The 14,314-nt window shown below is 46.5% G+C and overlaps 1 protein-coding gene across 28 annotated transcripts in view; it reads left to right on the top strand.

The window, feature by feature from the left end:
- The window catches only part of Nrxn3 (neurexin 3), a 1,695,425-nt gene that overhangs the window by 56,262 nt on the left and 1,624,849 nt on the right, over positions 1–14,314 (top strand). For all 28 annotated transcript variants that reach the window (XM_045154245.1, XM_045154244.1, XM_045154227.1 and 25 more), the window contains exon 2: positions 12,150–13,533. In XM_045154245.1, coding sequence (XP_045010180.1) covers positions 12,825–13,533 — 709 coding nt within the window. In that variant the 5' untranslated portion in view covers positions 12,150–12,824. The remainder of the gene's footprint in view (positions 1–12,149; positions 13,534–14,314) is intronic.

Raw genomic sequence — 14,314 nt, 5'->3', positions numbered from 1 at the left:
AGATAGAGGGAGGGAGAGAGAACGGGCGCACCAGGGCTTCCAGCCTCTGCAAACGAACTCCAGACGCGTGCGCCCCCTTGTGCATCTGGCTAACGTGGGACCTGGGGAACCGAGCCTCGAACCGGGGTCCTTAGGCTTCACAGGCCAGCGCTTAACCGCTAAGCCATCTCTCCAGCCCTTTGGGGGACATTTCTGATTCAAACCATGTCACCTCACTTGCGTGGTCTTCAACACTGAAAGTAACATCATATAACACTACTTTGATGCAGGCACTAGTATTTGCTTCTGCTATTTATTTTTCAAATGCAGATGCTGAGGTTTGGGGAGGTTAAGTGTGATCATGTACCGCTTACCAGAGATACATTGTGAGAGATGTTTTACATGATTTCCGGGTTATGTAAGTTAAGTATGGTATATTTACACAAAGAAAACCATTTTATGTGGGTCCTGGAAATTGAACCCGGGCTGGCAGGCTTTGCAAGCTAGCCCTTTAAAGTGCTGAGCCATATGCCCAGCCCCTCAAACTTGATTCTTATGTCCACATCCCACCACTTAGCTATATAAACTCTGGCAATGTGAAGTCATGCATCACATAATGATGTTTTGACCAACAGCAGACAGCAAATACATTAGTGGTTCCATGGGATTACATTGCTGACATGATAGCTGTTTAGTTTACGGGTTTCCATGCCCTACCGTGTTCTTTTAGTTATTTATTTACTTACTTCTTTTTTTTTAACTTAATTTATTAGTTTTCTTTTCAGTAAATACAGGCATTTTGGTACCATTATTTAGGCTCATCTGTGATCTACCCCCTCCCATTAGACCCTCCTTGTTATTGAAAATGGGTCGTGCATTGTGGAGTTAGCCCCCAGTTATTAGTATGATAAATGTCTCTGAAAATCATGACCCAACATGTAACTCTGACATTCTTTCCGCCCCCTCTTCCGCAAGATTTCCCTGAGCCATGTTGGGTTCATTTTTGGTCTGCTTCAGTGCTGAGGTGTTGGGGGCCTCTGAGGCTCTGGCTCTCTGATTTGGTAGGAGTTGATTTTTCTCTGCATTGATCTCCTTCCCCTTTGTGCTGGTATCCAGTTCACAGGAAAACATCACCCTTGCTTATTTCGCCAGTTGTCCTTAGTTTCAGTTGGGCCCCTTCTGAGGTATGTTGGGGCAGATCTCTTCTTAGGATCTGCATCTATCTGGAAAAGAGAAGCAGATTCTACAACGGAGAGTATATTTACTTACTTCTTATTTATTTATTTATTTAAGAGAGAGAGAGAGAGAGGGAGACAGAGACAGAGAAAGAAAGAGAGAGTGGGTACACCAGGTCCTCCAGCCACTGGAAACAAACTCCAGATGTATGCGCCCCATTGTGCACCTGGCTTATGTGGGTCCTGGAGAATGGAACCTGGATCCTTTGGTTTTGCAGGCAAATGCCTTAACTGCTAACCCATCTCTCTGGCCCTACCCTGTTCTTTTTAAACCTCTCAGTGACGTAAGAGAAGAAATGCACAGTTCAAGAGGGAAGAATTCTCCCTAATTAGAAGATTTGGATATCTGGGCTTTCATGACACTTCTGCTGTCCAAATGTGTAACCCCGGCCACTTGCTCAGAGAACCTCAAATCTTCTTTACCAGATCTACTGAAAGAGGGGTTTGGAGAGGCAGTCACCACTGCCCTCTCAAGCTCTGGTATTCTTCCTCTTCTAGGAGGGATGGCTGTCTCTTGTCAGTGTCAAGGATGGGGTTCTAGAGCCAGTTTGCCAATGGCCTGACTCAGAAGTCTCTTCTTTGACTCTGAACTTCCATCTACTTCTATACTCAGTCCAGTCAGCATGTGCTTATCTATATCTGACTTGGTGCTGGGTACTATCCCCACTGTCCCTCCAAGCCTGGTAATCTACTAATATATGACTTGTCTGGGACAGTCCAAAGAGTTCCCCTCTCTCCCCTACTGTGTCTTCTTACCATTGTCTTTCTACCTCATGCTTATTTAAGTCTCAATGCATGCCTTGTCTGGTTGGCAATGTTAGAGGACCAGTAGGGACCTGGATATCTAACTGGTGAGGCCATAGGGTGATTGTGCCTTCCCCATCCTTCCTTAGCTGCTAACAGCATTCATCTGACCAAAGGGTGCTTTTGGTTCAGACTCTTGTCTGCTGGTTGCCTCTGTCAGGTGGTGACTTTCTGAGCAAAGACAAGGTGGTTGTCTCTATATCTGTGTCTCCTCATCACAATTCCTAGGTAATTGGTAGGGTAGGAAGACATGGAAGGGCACCACCTTTCCATCAATGTATGGGAGAATGCTGGAGAGTACTAACCTTGGGTTTCAAAGGAGACAGGACTGGGGGCCGGGAGGACAGGGAATGAGTATGAGAAGATTTTTGGGAGGGGCATTCCAGGTAGCAGGAACCCAAGTACAAAGGTTCTGAGGTTGGACAGTGATTAGTGAATCTGGAAAACACTAAGGTGAAATTATGCCTGGGGCACAGGGGACTAGGGAGAAAAAAGTAGCAGGCCTGGGAAAACACCATGGTCACACGAAGGACACTGGATTTCATTCTGAGTGTGTGAAAAAAGTCACTGGAGGGACTTGAATAAAAGAGGGACGACTCCATTTTTAAAAGCCGCACTGACAGCTGAGGAGGCAGTACTCCTCAAGGGGCATGATCTGTTAGGAGGCTGGTGCCTCTCCAGAAAAGAAACACTGGCACAGTCAAACTGATCAGTTTATAGCCAAAGCTTTCCTTTGCCAAGGGCTTTGACTTTTTGAATATCCTATCAAAGGGTCAGGAGACCTGGGCAACCTGACATTGAACAAAGAGAGAGAGAGAGAGGGAGGGAGAAGGAGGAGATTGGGGACAAGGTCTAGAATGGACTCTGGAATATACTTAGTTCTGTCATTCATTCATGTGTGCATTCATTCATAGTATTATTTCCATTTTTTTTTTTCAGTCCTGGCGAACTCAGCTCTGCATGTGGTTTTAGGCAGAGGAGAAGGGGCAGAGCCTTGAGTCTAAATTGATGAGAGGGGAGAGGGCAGTCAGTCCTTCTGACACTCATGAGGATGATCCCTGACCATCTGCTTATGTATGGAGCCCCTCATGTAGCAATATGTGTGGCATGCATGCGTGTGTGGATGCATATTCATGTGTGTGTGTTGGGGGGTGTGCATGTGTGTAACCATGAACATATGTCCGTATGCATGTGGAGGCCAGTGGTTGATGTCAAGTGTCTTCCTCAATCACTATCTGTTTACTGAGGCTGTCTCTCTCACTTGAACCCAGAACTCTCTGATTCAGTTAGGCTAGCTAGTGAATTTGTCCTCAGGGCTAAGGAGTATGAGTGGGCCACACCCAGCTGGGATTAATGTGGGTGCTGGGGATGTGAACTCTGCTCCTTACACTTGAATGACAAGTGCCTAATCCACTGAGCCATCTCCTAGTCCTAGGTGTTTTACCTATAGCATAGGAAGCACATAGGTATGGGAAATAACTTGCTTCAGCAATGTCCCTGATAGCTATAGCACCTACTGCATTTGAATGAAGAACTTCTTTTTTTTAAAAAAAATATTTTATTTATGAGAGAGACAGAGGGAGAGAAAGAGGCAGAGAGAATGGGCGTGCCAGGGCCTTCAGCCACTGCAAGGAAGTGCCAGATGCATGCGCAACATTGAGCATCTGGCTTAAACGTGTGTCCTCAGGAATTGAACCTGGGTCCTTTGACTTTGCAAGCAAATGCCTTAACCACTAAGCCATCTCTCCAGCCCTGAATGATGAGCTTCTTAATTGCCTTGTCCTTAGAGTACACACAGGGCAAATGTGTGCCACAGGCTGCCTGTGGCTGTGGTCCTTTCTGACATTGTCTATTGGAAGTGAGGCTCTGAGATTTGCTCCTGTTAGCAATGTGACTTGGGGAGAATGATTTATTCATTTCTAAAACAGGGATCATAAGAGTTCCCACTGCACAGTCTCAGTTAGGATTAAGTGGCTACAAATATAACATACTTGGCATATACAGAGTTAGTGTGATGTGTGTTTGCTGTTGAGCTTGTAAGATGGGTGTGCTAGAAGATCCATGTGGCAGCCTTTCCAGTGGATTCCCAAGTTCACAAGAAGACCCGATTGCCAGTGGCCTTCTCCTGAATGTGGGTCCTCACCCTCAATGTAATTTCCCGGAGACAACATCACTGGGATCATGCCCTTGCCCTGACGCCTGCCTCTGTTCTGCCTCCCTAGACCTTTGCTTCGCCTTGCGGGCACACACACTGCCCCTCGCTCTTCTGAGGTCCATTTTCAGTTCGCTGTGCCAGGCTGCACGACCCTCTAAGAGAGTGAATCCAGGGGCTGCTCGTCTCGTCTGGCTGGATGCAGCCCGAGTCTATCCAGAGCCTCTGCCAGTCCGTTCTGCTCTCTCCCTGCCAGCTGTGGAGCCTCTTGCTTTGTTAAAAGAGAATTTGTCAAATAATGAGAATAATTAGCACAGTGGGAGCTTTACTGTGTCCTGGAAAGAGAACAGAGAAAGCCCTCCCTCCCGGCAGCCCCAGACATAATTGCTGGGCAGGCTTATTTTCTCTTGTCTGCTTCTTTCTCCCTTTCCCTTACATGCATTTGAGTTTTTTTTTTTTTTCTTTTTTCTTTGTATAGAGAGAGTTGGCTCAGAGAAAAGACCCATAAATTGCACTCTTGCTGGGCTGGTGTTGTGAACGCTGGGTACGATCATCTTCCTGGGCTGAATAATTGCCCTCTCCCCCGCCCTCACCTTCTTGCAGGGGGAAGATCAGCAAAGCATTTAGCTTGTCTGCCCCTCTTCTCAACCTCCCTGTCTTTTTTTTTTTTTTTTTTTCCTGGTCTTCCCTTCTCCCTTTCCCCATCCCCTGATGTAAAGAACTCACAGTCTCTCAACTGAATCTTTTTTAATGGTCCCAAGAGGCAAGGATCTTGAAGGGTGATTATCTTCATTATAAATTATTAACTCTCTCAGCAGCCAGATGGCTTTCTAAGCAGTGGCTGGGAACTCCAGGCTGGGGAGGCCCCCTGGTAAGCAGAGGAGGAGATGGGAAAAGGTGGGAAGTTTCCTAGAGAATGACTCCAGCTTTTCAGGTTTCTTGCTGCCCCAAGGGTACCAGTCACCCTGTCAGCACTTTGAAAGCTGTGTCCTGTGTTCTGTAAGGAAGAGTTTGCAGTTGTTGGGTGTTGTCCCTTAGACAACTTGGGACCTTTTGGGGAGTGAAGTGAAGGTGTCCAGTGAAGAGATGAATGCCATGACTTACTTTGGGTACAAACTTTTGAAGTTTGCCATGATCTGGCAGGAAGATGTGGTTGGTTGTTTACTTTGAGTCATCTTTGATGTTCATAACATCCTGGGAGGTATATCCACTGTTCTCCTCAACCACCAGCAACTGGACAGGTCACATAGCTTCCTGTATGGTGGGTTGGCCCACAGTTTGGGAAAAGCCCAGTTCTGACTCTCAGTCTCATGTTCTTTCCCCTGTGTTAGACTTTATGCTTTGGATTTCTTGAGACAGGGTCTTGTCATGTAGTCCTGACTAACCTCATACTTGCTAAGTTTCCCCTAGAAGGTCTCAAACTCATGGCACTTCTCCTAAGCCTCCTATTACAACACACTCAGCTCAGTCTTCTGGCCAGTTTCCTCATCCTTCAAGTTTCCATGCAACCAAGTCTCCCTTTCTCTGAGAAGTCTCTCCTGACCACACCAGCTTTATTCCTTTATATTGCATCCCATGCACAGACCTTCTTAGTAATAAACACATGCCCCCAAAGGTGTTTGGCCTTTTCTAGAACAGGAGGAGTCAGTCCATCTCCTTCAAAGATTGAAACATGAATGCTTCTGGGTCTTCCTCTCACGAGGTAGAACTTGACTCAGAGACCAATGGTGAACCTGGGGTCATTTTTCCAATTTAAAATGCTTTCGACTCCTGAAGATCTTGCCCAGCAACTGCTGATAGTCTCTGTAAGCTCCAAACTCTGCTACCACCAAAGACTTTTCATGTGGAGACTCAGGCACGATCTTAATGTGGCTTGTGACATTGGGATACCTTTAAACATGCCCACTTATCCAGACTGCTATTCCTAGGCAAGCCAGGTGAGACAGTTACATCCACATCCCTGGAATAAAAGCTCCAAAGACTTGACTGTGACAAAGAAGCCAACTATGGTTTTGCTTTCATCTGTGACAAGGACTGTGGACTTGAGCTCACTGTGCCCCCACCATGGTTCAGGCGAGGCAGCCGAGGTACAGGACAGGCTATGTGACTTGCTCAGATTCACACTGCCAGCAAGTGTTGGGTTTGAGATTTGAACCCAGAAATCTGGCTCCAGAACCACTGGCTCCTGTAACCACCCCACTGCATGACTTTATGGTCTATTTTGGACCTTGGAGACTGCCCAGTGCTTCCCCCCAGCACAAACTTGACAGTCTGCTTCTCATCTTTAGTCTACCTTGGATGATTTAAACTCATGTCTTCTCTATTAGCATGAAACTGCCTTGCAGGGTTTCTTTTTTTAAAATTTATCTTTATATCTAGGACATGAGTGCTTCATGGTTTTAAAAAAAAGATAATGAAAGGACTCCCTATTCATTCACTACACTCCAGCTTACCTGTACCTCTCTCAAAGAGTGGCGCATATACTAAAAATATAATGACAAGCAACAGATTGACACGGATGAACATTTCCCCTCTTCTTTAACTTACATTTTGGTTCATATAGTCTAAGATTACATTTGGTGATCTGGCAGCCATAAAGCACTAAAAAGATACAAATATGTCACATATATACAGGTAGAAAATACACACATAGAGACACATATATCTTCAAACATGTGTATGTGAGACACCTTGCCTATTTCATTCCTTGGTTCTTGTGTACTCCAATCTTGTGGTGCATGTGTGTATGTATGTGGAAGTCAGTGATTAACGCTGGGTATCTTCCTCTATTGTTGCCTGCTTAATTTTACTAAGGTGCACATCCACTTGGCTTTTACATGGGTACTAGGGCTCTGACCTCCAGTCTTGTCTGACAAGCACTTTATCTACCGAGCCATCTCTCCAGCCTCTGTTCTGACGGTTAACTGTACATAGTAAATAATTTTGCCCCTTTTCTGCTTTACTTAAATGAAACCTATACAGTAACGCTCTTCTGACTCTTCCTGTGCTCAACAGTGTACTTGCAAGATGTATTCATGCTATGTCTGGAGATGAAGACTGGTCTTCACTCTCACCATTGTACAGCATTCTGTGTGAATGGACTATAAGCGATTTCTGCTGTCTCCTGAAGGTGTGTGCTTGCTGGTCTAGGCTTTGATGATGATGGGCACTGCGAAGCCCGCTGTATCCTATGCCTTTGCTTAAAGACATGGGCGAGCGAGGATGGAGGGTTGTGGTGCTTGGGAGTGTTTCAAGTCGCACAGTGTTCCTCCAGATTCTGATGAGGACATATCACATGGACACATTTGTTGATTTGTCACACAGGGGTTTTGTGTATAGGTTTGTGGTGTGTGTGTGCATGCATGTGTGTTTTTACATGTGTGTGTGTACACGTGTGCGTGTATGTGTAGGCCAGAGGTCAGGCATCCTCCTTAGTTGCCCTCCACCAATTTTTTGAGTCCGTCTCTCACTGTTTCTAGAACTCAACAGTTAGGCTGATCTAACTGTCCAGTGAGCCCCAGGGATTCCCTGAAAGACAGTGCTTTTGATGGTCCAGTATTAGGGATGTGTACATTAGGACTCTTGGTCACGGCTCAACTCAAATTTGCTTAAGAGGAAAATAAGCTTTGATTTGTGTCAAGAAAATCCTAGGACTCGCTGATTCTCAGGCCTGATTACAACTGGGTTTTAAAAACCACACCATTAGAAATCTGTCTCAATGCCTCTCTTGGCTCTTATTTCTTCATCATCTTTGTTCATAGACAAAACCACGTGTAAAAGTAAAATGGGGTTTCTTACCAAGTGTTTACTTTGAGAATTTCATGTCATGGTAAAAAGGTCCTTTCCCAGTAATTCCAGTAAATGCCCCAGTGTTAAATCTAATTTTATTCAGTTTGGATGACAGATCCATCCACCCATGATTTAGTGTGTCCTAATAGGCTAACCTGGACAGCGTGACCTGAGACTAAAATGAAATCTATTTGAATGACACAAACTGAGATTGAGGGCGAGAACCATACACCTGTAGTCAGAAACCAAAAGCAAGCCGTTAGAAGCCTTGTGTAGTCCTGATGAGGGGCCTCAGAGGGGATCTGATGAGAAGGCTCTAGAAGAAAGGCTGCAAACCCCACCTGGACACCGTGGGGGCTGAGCAGAGGACAGCCATTATCATGCTTTCCCTAATAATCCTGTTCTAGACTCTGACCTCACTCTTTCTTGAGTCTGTTTCAAGCCCAGGTAAATCCATGGCCACCGGATCGACAGCAAGGAAGCTGAGCGTAGGGGCTGGGAGGGCAAAGGGCAGCCAGATCACCAGAGCCATTCCTGTAGCAAATAGCGCTGCATGTCAGCGTTGCGTGAGGGCCTTGCCTCCCAAGCAGCCGGAATGTGAGACATTTGCAAAGATGTTCACCCCACATAAAAAGTGTGCCATTCGATAATTATGTAAATTAGCTGGCAATTAGATAATGTCATTCACTTTCCCTCTCCTGGTTGATTCCCACACAACAGATAAGTGTTTGGAACTTCAGTACCAGCCCGAGTCCTCTGTGTGGGCTCTGGGGCAAACCACCTGGTCCCCTGTTGCCTGTGGCTCAGGGCTGATTGGGTAAAGAGGGCTCTGTGGTTCCTCTTGTCCTACTTTTTGAGGCTGGCATGTTCCCCTGTGGGAATGAAGACAGGTAAGGGATGAATGCTTGGAGCAGCTGGCTAGAGGCCTGTGATACCTAATGTAAGGTCATTTTGAGCTTTTGGCCATTTATCTAAATTTCTAGAGGCCATGGGGAATATCCTCAATCCAAGAAAGAAAGAGAAGAGCTTTAGAAAGAATGTGGACAGACCATAACGTGTCCAGGCTAAACTGACAAGTTCTAAAGGTGCCATGCCATTCCTGAATGAGATCTGCTTAGCACCTATAGGAGTGCAAGACTGGTTTGTCTTGACCAGCCCTTCTTATAATTTGCAATGTGGGATGGTGGGGGATATTTGTATTTTTGCTGATCTGAGCTGCAGGGGAAGGATGAGAGTCTAAAGGGACAGGCTTAGCCACACAGCATATAATGGCAACTACAAATTCCCATGATCCTTTCCCACCAGGTGTGTGCCTAGGCAAAATAGTTTTGTCATTCATTCACAGGTTTCCCCAGATCATGAATGAGGTGTTACTTTGCCTTTTTGGGCCCTCTGGGATTGGCATATGGAAGAGTGGAGGGGGGATGCTGAGGATTGCTGTTCTGTACAGTGAGGTTGTGTGGAGGCCACTACATGGAATGGGAGTCTTAAGGACCTCATGGTGTCTCTTAAGTTCATTCTTTCTACAGGCACTTTCAATTCTCCTGCCTCATGTTCATGCCCTGTGGCAGGCATGGTGGCTAAACAGTTGCTTCCCCACAAGGAGCCTCTGAACAGGCAATCTTGTTTTAGCACTTGGGCTCTTAATCACTGTGATTCACTGTCTCCCAAAGCACCCTTGTCCTCCCCTCTCCTCCCCCCCCGGCAAGTTTGTGATGCCTTTGAGGTGAAAAAAGTGTTTTACTCTGCTTTGATCTAGCAGTACCTGGGATGAGCTGGAGTTAGAGAGTGACATTCTCTTACTTTCTGGGATGCTGCCTTTTGAATTGGTTGGCATATTTCCTAACACACCAATCACATACTCAGAGACTGCATCATGTCTCTTGCCATGGCCTCCTATTACCTACCTCTGGCTTCATACCTTCTACCCAGTCACCCCAACAGCCCCAGCCTGTTCCAGACTCAAGACTTTTGCATTGGCTATAATTGGGAAATGTTGTTTTTCTTCAATATTTACATGGTTAATTCCCTTGACTCTTTCATGTCTTTTCTTTAGTCTCACCTTCTCACAGGCTTTATTTGTGGTGTTGACCTACATCTGTGATGTGAATACTTTTAGCATATTTGACTTCATGCTACCAACGTGATATCAACCAGCACAAAAATTCTAGAATTCTTAGTAGTTGGCTCATACAAGCCCATATGTATTGGTACCAGCATATTCCTATATCCACATTCCAGTCAAGTATCCCTTGCACCACTGGGGGTACCTATGCCACATGTTTGAAAGCACTGCTTGGACAAGCCTTCTACAGAACAAGGCTTTCCTTATGGCAGATTTAACCAGGTTCATGTTGATGGGGCTTAACTAGGTTAGTTCCTGGTTAGGGCTGGTTAAAAGATCACATTGTCTCTGTCAAGTCAGGAAAACAACTGACTTTGCTGATGTTGTCATCATAAATGTGGTGAACTGTGATGCTCTGATGGCAACCATGGGGAATTATCAAATATGACAATAAGCAGCAACTTGTATAGCTCTTGGAAATCATACGGAGCATTCCATATGATCAGAGAACTTACTATCTTGATTTGGTGGGCCAGCATCTGTCCTCAGAAATATGGTTTCGAACTCAACTGGATGCTGGTACATTTAACCACCACAAAGTACACACGATAGGCCCTGGGTCTGTAGCATTTCTTAGCTGTTCAGGTGCATCAGTCATTTTCTGACTGCTGGTACAAAGTACCTGGCCAGAAGCAGCTCAAGGAAGGAGCTTATTTTGGATTGTAGTTCCAGAGGGTGGAGTCCATCACAGTCATGGCAGGAGCAGGAATCTGGCGTCACATCATCACATGGCAAGGGGGAAGTAAAGAGAGAAAGACAGAGAGGTGGAGAGAGAGAACAAACATACACAAAGAGGTCTCACCTGTAATACTTCAAGGTCTTACTCCCCACCCCACCCTCATGACATACTGCTTCTGGCGAGGCTCCACCTCCTAAAGGATACACAAAGTTCCCAACCAGTGCTACCTTGCTAGGGAACAAGTACTCAAACACACGAGCCTCTGGCAGGGTGGCTTGACATTCAAACCTCCATATCAGTCGTTTCTCACTGGGCAGTTTTCATATGTTTTCTAAGTATTGTGTGTCTCTTCCCATACCTGCCCATAATCAGAAATAAGAAAGAAAGCAACCTAATATTTATTGATCGCTTACTGTGGTGGGATCATACCACACTGATCTCATTTAATCCTCTCTTCAATCACATAAACAGGCTATTATTTTATCTACCTTACAAAAGATGAAATAGAAACTCAAATAGGTGAAGAAATGTTTTCATAGCTCCACATTTAGGAGCTGGAATTCAAACTCAGCCTCCTAAATTTCTTAATGTCAAAGTCCATGGAAGAACTTTCTCCCAATATTTGGTTAGAAGTGAAAGTTGTTACACTCTGTGTTCATATTCTAGCTGAATTTCATGAATATTTCCTTTTTAAAATTAAAGAGTGGGGGGCTGGAGAGATGGCTTAGCGGTTAAGCGCTTGCCTGTGAAGCCTAAGGACCCCAGTTCGAGGCTCGGCTCCCCAGGTCCCACGTTAGCCAGATGCACAAGGGGGTGCACGTGTCTGGAGTTCGTTTGCAGAGGCTGGAAGCCCTGGCCCGCCCATTGTTTCTCTCTCCCTCTATCTGTCTTTCTCTCTGTGTCTGTCGCTCTCAAATAAATAAATAAATAAAAATGCTTTAAAAAATAATTAAAAAAAAATTAAAGCTGTCCTAGGCCTCTTACACCTAAATGATGGGTCATCAAATTGAAATAGAAAGCAATAATTAAAGAAAAATCAATGTTTTAAGAGACAAATAAGCAAAAGTTATGAGTAATTTGTATAAAATACTAGTATTTAAAATTTGACTACGTGACCCTATGAGATTCATATTTCAAAAAGAAGTGCTGATCTGGCTTTGGGAATTTCCCACAATATTTGTATGCCATGTGTGGAAGAGCTGAGTGCGTCATGAGGAGCCACGCCCTTGTTCTGTTTGAAACACTGGCGTTGTAGAATAGCTAGAATAGACAGCATGGATGGCAGTCGCCCACCATCAATGTTTGTGCACTAGGATGTAATGCCTCCCTGACATGTGGTCCTAATCTTTGTCTCTCTTCTCCTTTCTCCTTCCCTTTCCCCTATAGGTCTTTCCTCTGTAGTCCTTAGAGGTGGGGTATGGGCAGGACCATCTCTGGCTGCCACCATGAAGCCTGATTCTGCTTCCGCTCTGCTCTGGACCCTGCTCCACCGGAGTACTCAGCCGCAAGCTGCTCCTCTTCTCCCAGCCTGCTGCTACTAGGCGGTAGAATCTCAGGACTGGTCCTTGGCCTGGATCTGCTTTTCACCTGGCTCGTCTCACTGTCCCCTCCCTCCTCCATCACGGCACCCGGGACTTCAGTCCTGTCCCCAGCCTCCCTGGCCGGGGCATTTGGGGCTCTGCTGGGAGGAGCTCATTGCTAAAAGTTTGTTCCGATTCTGGGCTCCTTCTCCTCCTAGAAACAAGGCCTCCGGATCCACATGGATAGCTGAGATCTTTTCTTGGAGAAAGATACTTGGTCCTCACTTCAATCCCTCACTTCCCACCTGACATTCCCCTGTCACTTTTCCTCTGCCTTTTTATTGGATTGCTTGCTGGTGTATCCCTCTCTCTCCTTACTCACTCTCCCAGCATTCTTGTGTGTTCGTCTTTCCTCCTGTGTATCCTCGGCTGGATCCCACCCCACCACCCAACTCTGTCTTGTCTTCCTCTCTCCTTTCCATCACCAAAGCCCTTTTCTGAGAGCCTGTCCACTCGGCAGGGCCGTGGCCCAACAGCCACCATGAGCTTCACCCTGCATTCGGTTTTCTTCACGTTGAAGGTGAGCCTCTTGCTGGGATCCCTGGTGGGGCTCTGCTTGGGCCTTGAGTTCATGGGTCTACCCAACCAGTGGGCCCGCTACCTCCGCTGGGATGCAAGCACACGCAGCGACCTGAGCTTCCAGTTCAAGACCAACGTCTCCACGGGGCTGCTGCTGTACTTGGATGACGGCGGCGTCTGTGACTTCCTCTGCCTCTCGCTCGTGGATGGCCGCGTCCAGCTCCGTTTCAGCATGGACTGCGCCGAGACCTCCGTGTTGTCCAACAAGCGAGTGAATGACAGCAGCTGGCACTTCCTGATGGTGAGCCGTGACCGCCTGCGCACGGTGCTGGTGATTGACGGCGAGGGCCAGTCTGGGGAGCTGCAGCCCCAAAGGCCCTACATGGATGTAGTCAGTGACCTATTCCTTGGTGGGGTCCCAGCTGACATTCGGCCTTCTGCACTGACCCTGGATGGAGTACAAGCCATGCCCGGCTTCAGAGGATTAATGTTGGATCTCAAATATGGCAACTCGGAGCCTAGACTTTTAGGGAGCCAAGGCGTCCAGTTGGAAGCAGAGGGACCCTGTGGTGAGCGCCCCTGTGAAAACGGTGGGATCTGCTTCCTCCTGGATGGCCACCCCACCTGCGACTGTTCCACCACTGGCTATGGAGGCACTCTCTGCTCAGAAGGTAAGGCCTTCTCCTCTTCCCTCTCTGGCTAGAGGCCACCCACTGGATTGGGTGAAGGCAGTGAATCTAGAACAGAAGGGAGAGGGAGATGAGGGAGGAAAAACAATTTGCATTAAAATACCATAATGAAACTCAATTCTTTGTATGCTACTATAAATATAAAAAGGAAAAACAAAGAAAGAAACCAGCTTTATGTGAAAGTGCATCTTCAGCTGTAGGATAGAGACCTGGGTGGTGGAAAGAATTTCCTTGTTCTCAGTGAAAAAGGCACTAGATCCAGCAGGAGGGGAAAGCGGTTGATTCAGCCATGGTCTCTGACTCAACTCCAAGGGCAAAGTGGAATAGATTTCAGAGTCCAGCTTGGCTTCTTCCACAGTAATACAGCTCCGAGGCTCAGCACAGAGCAAGAGATGAGAGGAAAATTTGGCTAGGTGGGCTAACTCTGTCCCTCCTGATCCTCTGAGACTTGGACCCTTGGAGACGGTTGGCAAATTCCTCATCACAGCCTTCTTATAACTGCAGCCAAGGGAATGCCTCTACAAAGAATGAGGGTGGGTGGACTGCAGGGTCTGTGCATGGCCCTGCTGTGAACTCAGGCCTCCTGGTGGTCACTCCACCACCAGACATCTAGGTGGTAGTGAAGGAGTCAGGTGAAAACCTTCTGTCCTTGTCTAGCAATGAGGACTTTTCACATGAGGCTCTTCTTTAAGTGGGATTTCCTATCCCGAGCTTCACATACTGAAACCAGCGTGGACAGGCACAGGGATAGATTAGAGCCTTG

The sequence above is a fragment of the Jaculus jaculus genome, chromosome 7 (assembly GCF_020740685.1).
Source record: "Jaculus jaculus isolate mJacJac1 chromosome 7, mJacJac1.mat.Y.cur, whole genome shotgun sequence".
NCBI classification, from domain to species: domain Eukaryota; kingdom Metazoa; phylum Chordata; class Mammalia; order Rodentia; family Dipodidae; genus Jaculus; species Jaculus jaculus.
Note: the sequence above shows the minus strand (reverse complement) of the source record. Positions and strands in the feature narration are given on the sequence as shown.